The sequence below is a fragment of the Aythya marila genome (assembly GCF_965140915.1).
Source record: "Aythya marila genome assembly, chromosome: 6".
NCBI classification, from domain to species: Eukaryota; Metazoa; Chordata; class Aves; order Anseriformes; family Anatidae; genus Aythya; species Aythya marila.
In genome coordinates, this window is record NC_139047.1 from 31,978,590 (window position 1) to 31,984,589 (window position 6,000).

The following is a 6,000-nucleotide window of genomic DNA, read 5'->3' on the forward strand; positions in this document are numbered from 1 at the left end:
CCAGCCTGCAATTAGCTCTTCCTAAATCCCCCGGCGAGGGCCTGGCACTCTTAATCAATGAAACACAAGGGAGGAGGGGAAGGACGCGGCCTCTCTGCAGCTGGAAGCGTTTTAAAAGGCCAGGACTCGGGGCTGGAGGGACCCCGAGAAGGTCTCTTAGGGGATTTGTAGGGTGGGAAACCTCCGTGAGAGTTAGCACTTGGTTCGGCTCCGGAGCAAGAGGGGCTGAAACCCCGCTGCCAGGGTAGAGGAAGGAAGGGGGATAGCCAAAAGTGGGGTGGGGAGGGCTGGTGGGCATATTTTAGTGCAGAAATCTCCCCATAAGGTCACCGAAATGTGGAGATGAAGGAAAAAAAAAGCACAGGGGAGGGACGGGGAGGGTGGGAGCAGCGCAGGGTGCGCGCAGCACCCCGCCAGGTCAGGCGCCGTCACGGGGACATCTGTGCCATCTTCCTGGCCGTGCAGCTTTGGCTGAATGAGCCAGATTGGGCCTAATTAGCAGCTCTGCTGATGCACACAAAGGTAGGGAATCCAGCTTACCCTCCGTGACCTGCAGAGCCAGCACAGCCCTTCCTGGCTGAGGAGGGGGGGGACGGGGACGGGACGCGAGCGCCTGGGGAGCACCGGGTGCCGACCCCACCAGGGGAGCAGGTGCTGGGGATCCTGCTAAAGAGACCCCAGAAAAATGGGTACCTGGAGTGGCAGCAAGCAGCTGGGAGGAGGAAAAATAAAATAAAATAAAATAAAAAAATAAAAAAAAATTAAAAAAAAAACCTTCCCTTTCTCCACCCTTTCTCCCCGGGGTGTGCAGAAGCGCAGGGCTGGCAACTGGGCTGGCACCACCAGAGCTCGCCCGGCCCTGCGGAGCAGAGCAGAGCAGAGGCAGGAGGCGAGGGTGGGGTTGCTGGAGGCAAAGGAAAGGAGGTGACGTGGGCCCTGGGATCCGGGTTAAATTCGTCGCAGCAGGCAGCCGCCAGGCGGTCCCATCTGCCACGCAGGAGGCACGGAGAGCACCCGGGGAGCCGGGGGGGCACCCCGGGAGGAGCAGGGCTGGGCTCGGGCACACCAAACAGCGGGGATGGTGTGTGTGTGTGTGTGTGTGTGTGTGTGTGACCCCACAGCTCGCACCGGGGAGGAAGGTTCCCTCTGAGAATGGGCTCCCCGCGCCCCCCCCGGGAAGGGGTCACCCCCCAGCACCCCCCCTTGCACCCCAGCAAGTCCAGGGAGCCACCGCCAGGCCCATCCAGGCCACCTCTTTATTCTCCAGTGAAGCAAAGCAAGAGGAGAGGGCCCCCCCCTCCCCAACCCCAGCAGCCCCCCCCCCCCCAGCCCTCCTCTGGCACATACACCTTTCCCCGCAGCAAGCCGAGGTGGGGAGGGGAGGGGGGGCGAAGAGGGAACAAGGGAACACCGCTCACCCCACAGGTGCCCTGGCTTTGGGGAGGGGGCTCAGCAGCAGGGTGGGGGGGGGGGGGCGAGGAGAAGGGATGCTGCAGCCCCCCCCTCAGCATCTCAAACAAAGGGGCGAGCGGGCTGCTCCCCCCAGCTGAAGGACCCACCGGATGGGGGGGACCCCCCCACACCCCGCTGCCTTCCCCCAGCAGGGATGGAGGCGGCAGCAGGGACACAAAGCCCCGCGCCCCCCCTGTCCCCCCCCCTCTTTCCCCGCCGCCCTTTGTCTGCCCGGCTCCGCCGCGGCGGCTCCAGCACCGCGGACAGCTCCGGCGGGGGGGGCCCGGCGCTGCCGGGGGGGGGTCCTTGGGGTGCACGGGTTACCAGGAGCACCCCCCAGCCCCCCCCCTCCTTCCCCTCCCCACCTATATATATATATATATATTTTTTTTTTTCCAAAGAAAACATCGGCAGCCTGCCCCCCCCATCCCCACCCCATCGCCCCCCCCCGGTTGCGCCCCCCCCCAGCCTCCATCCCGGTCTTCTCCGCCGTGTGGGTGTCCCGGAGAGCTGGGGATGGAGAGAGAGGAGGAGGGGGGGGAAAACGGCCGGATCCGGAGCAGGGAGGGTCCAGGCAGCATCTCCACGGGGAGGAATTTTTTTTGTGGGGGTAGGATCTTGAAGTGGGGGGGGGGGGATCCAGCAGTCCTTTTGTCCTCCCCCGCCGGGGGCCCGGTACCTCCCTAGCGGTCCAGGCTGATCGTCCAGTGCTTGGCCCCGTCTCTGGCCTCGCCCTCGCTCTTGAGGTCCTGGAAGAGCTGCGTGAAGTAGTGGGGGTCCGCGTTGATGCGCAGCATCTTGGCGCTCAGGCGCTGGATGATGCCCAGGCAGCGCTCCCAGAAGCGGCCCTTGTCGCCCTCCACCAGGAAGGGCTTGAGCGGGTAGGAGATCTCGTTGCCCATGTAGGAGTAGGCGAGATAGAGGCAGGTGAGGAAGGCCGCCTGCAGCTCGGCCTGGCTGCCGATCTCCTCGCCGCGCAGCGCCTCGCGGCACAGCAGGTAGACGAACACCAGGTTGGCCGGGGTGATGAAACCCTGGTCCTGCCAGCCCTGCAGCAGCAGCGAGCGGTCCACGCTGCGGAACCAGGCGATGAGCTCGCCGGGGCTCAGCTCCTTCAGCCGGTAGCAGCGGCGGCACACGAAGTCCCCCAAGCAGCGCAGCAGCTCCCCGGTGGACGCCTGCACCACCACGCGACGTGGCGAGCCCGGAGCCCGGCTCCCGGCCGGCGGCGGCAGCGGTGGAGGTGGCGGAGGGGGGGGCGGCGGCTGCTTGGCCCCCCCGGAGCCCGGCTGCAGCTCCTGGGGCGCCGCCGAGGGCACGGTGGGCACGGGCACGGCCAGGGGGCCCTGCTTGGCTCCGTCCCCCAGCGACTTGCGCAAGTTCTCGCGGTTGCGCTGAGCCACCAGCGGGTCGGGTTGGCCCCCCGGGACCCCCCCCGGGGCTCCACCGCCGGGCTTGGGCGTCACCTTCTTGGTGCTCTTCTTCTTCTTGGCCGAGGCGGCCACCAGCCGCTTCCAGGTGAGCGCCGAGATCAGCACCCCGGGCCTCTTCAGCCGGCTCTCGCCCTTGCCCGGCACCCTTCCCGGCTGCGCCTTGTCGCCCAGCAGCCCCCCGCCGCCTCCGCCGCCGCCCCCCTTGCCCGAGGAGGCGGCGGGGGACAGGGAGAGCACCGTGCCCATGCTAAGGCCGAGCGGGGCCCATAGGAGGCCGGCGGCTGCGGCTTCGGGCTGGGGGGGGGGGGATGCCGGAGAGGCGGCCGGCACCGGAGCCGCGGTACCCGAGGATGCTCCGCTTCTGGGCTCCGTGCCCGCCGCTGCAGCCAGCCGCGGCCCCGCCGCTCCCCGCCTCCCCGCCGCCAGCCAATCCGTGCCGCACCGGCTCCCGGTGGGTTCCGCCTCCCCCCGCCGCTAGGAGGTGGAATTGGGGAAGGGGGGGACCGGGGGGAGCCGGCCCCGAGCGGCCGCCGCCCCGCCGTGACCTTCACGGGGCGCTCCCGGTCCTTGCGCTAAGGGGGGACCCCGAGGGTTAAGGGGGTACCCGGGGGGGTTGGGGGCACCGCTGAGCCCTGCCTGGTCCCGTTCTGGTGGAGTTGGGGAGGGGCACGGCTGGCTGCAGGGGTGGGGGAGAGCCCCCCCAGCGCACACACAGCACCCTGTGCTCGCACCCCGCCTGGCTCCCCAGGGCTCAGCGCCTGCTGCACGAGCAGCTCGGTGCCCCCCCCCCAGCCCCACCCTGCATTTTCAGCCCTTTTTGGGGGAGATTTCCCACCAGCGGCATCAAGAAAAGTCGGGGATTTTGGAGAGATGGGGGGCAGGAGGGAGGGGACGCTGCGCTCCCCTCCCGCAGCGCTGCAAAATGGTGCGTGGCGAAGCAGGGCTGCTTCTCCCCCTCCGGATCTGAGCGTGGCACTGATGAATCCTGCCCCCCCCCCGCCTCCGTGCCCCTCGCAGGAAGGTCCTGCTGTATTTTGGGTGAGCTGGAGCGCGGCTCCTGCAGCTCAGACTGCCAGGCAGCCCTCAGGAACAAAGCGCCCCGCTCGTGTGCAAAGTGCCCGAGAGCAGCTGGGGAAGGTTTCGGGGGAGAATATATCGATGATGGGCTTTGATACAGCGTTTTATCTGTGAAATGAACACGTGTCAGTGCCAGGATGTGGCGGCGGCTGGGTGGATCCGGGCTAACAGGCGGTGATGAATTATCAGCCAGGAGGAGCTAAAGGAGCCCCCCCCTTCCTCCTGTGCTGCTGATGCTGGAGGTGTTGGAAATGGAAGCGCAGGCTCAGAGCTGGGTCTCGTCCTTCCAGCGGGGCCTGGGGCTGATGTGGCACGGCTGGGGCAGGGCGGAGGCTGTGCCCTTTGTGCCACGGCAGGGAAAAGGGCGAAGCCCCGTTCCCGTGTATCGCCCGCTGCAGCCGGCCTCACGCTGCTGCTCCCTTGCAAAAAGCCTCTGCAACAGCACGCACGTGTGCACAGAGGCACAGGCATGAAGATTTGCTTTGGGAGAGGCCGGAATCAAAGAGGAACTGGGCCAGCATCACCAGGCCTGCTCAGGGTGGGCTGAAAAAAAAAATAATAATAAAAAAATAATAATAAAAAACAGACACGAGAGGATTTGGTGTCAAAACAAGAATACAGGGTACAAATGAAAAGGAACAAAGTCAGGACAAGCTTCCTGATGAAGATTAAGGCAGCTTTTCCGGACGTACAAAGCCTAGCAAAGAAGATGGAGGAGCCCTAGTCCTCGGGAAGGGATCAGGAGCCCGTGGCTCTTCGCACGCATGAGGATGGGCTGATTTGCCGTGCACAAATGCGGTCTCCCGAGAAACCCGCAGCTGAGTTTCGCAGGTGAGGAAGCAGAGCCCTCCCTGCCTGCTGCCTGCTCCTGCTGGAGCCAAATTGCTCGCAGATCGTTTCATCTGAAGCGCATGAAACCGCCCCCGCCTTCCGCCAGCGCTCCCAAATTGGCTTCCCCGAACTCGTTAGGAAGGGCTATTTGTATCTGGCTCCGACCAGCCGGGCTCTGCAGCCTTTTCCACGGAGGAGCATGCAGAGAGCTCCCCTGCCTCCCCCAGCTGGGCTCCTGGTCGCCAGCCCCGAGCAGTTTCCCTGCGTGTGAGCCTCCCGCTGCTCCCAGGAGGGGAGATTTGGCTGAAGCCTGTATAAAAATCCCCAGCCTGGGGCCGTTCGGTGACGCAGCTTGAGGAGGCTTCAGCTGGGAGCAGCAGACGAGCTCCAGGACCTGCCCGTGTCCTGCTGCGGGGTCTGGTCCCCGAGGATCAGCTCTGGTCGGTGACACGTTGTCCTTCCCCGGGCTGGTGGCCCCAAGGTGGCCAGCAGTGTGGCAAGGGCTTCCTGCAAGCGCTGCGGAATTACCCAGGCCCTGCAAGAGCAGAGGGACGTTTCTTATGCAGGTAAGGAAGCAGCTTTGCAGCTTACCTGGGAGGCAGCTGCTCTTCCACGTGAAAGAGGAGGATCTTTTCTCCCCCCCCTTCTTCAGTTTTACTCTTCAGGCTCCAGCCCCGAGGCTGCCAGGCGATGATACGGCACCAGCTGCGTCCTCGGGCCCATCTCTGCTTGGCTTTTCCTTCGGCTGCTCCCTTCCCAGCAGCTTGGGGCAGCTGTGGAAGGCACGGCGCAGGAGGAGAGGCCAGCACACGGCCGGTCCCAAAGCTGCTCTCAGCATCCTTCAGCCGTGGTGGTTTGGCTTTGCCGGGCCAGCACGGGCACACAGAGGTCCCCTCCTCCTGGGGGTCACCCCAGCTAGCCCAGCACATACAGCAGCTGTGGGCTAGTGCCAACAAAGGGATGGCTGCCTGTCCAGGCCCTCAATTTTGAGGGCACGAGCCTTGTGTTGGGTGCTGGCTGGAGGCAGCTGGCACGTCCTCCTGCCTGCTCCAGGATGATGAATGAGCGCCCGCCTGCAGGCTGGCTGGCTGGGGCTGCTCTTTAATGGCTCGCTTGCTGTGCCGAGGTCTGTCTGCACTGGCAAAGCCAGCCGGGGACAAGGGCTGCGTCGCCCTGGCAGCGGCTGGGCTGCTGTACCCGTGGAGAC

General features: G+C 65.5%; 1 protein-coding gene across 1 annotated transcript; it reads right to left on the reverse strand.

The window, feature by feature from the left end:
* Positions 1–2,135: 2,135 nt before the first annotated feature.
* Positions 2,136–3,131, reverse strand: CDK5R2 (cyclin dependent kinase 5 regulatory subunit 2; the record flags this gene model as incomplete). The annotated part of the gene is made up of 1 exon (XM_082763055.1): positions 2,136–3,131. The coding sequence occupies one exon, from the start codon at positions 3,129–3,131 to the stop codon at positions 2,136–2,138; it is 996 nt and encodes a 331-aa protein (XP_082619181.1).
* Positions 3,132–6,000: the final 2,869 nt, after the last annotated feature.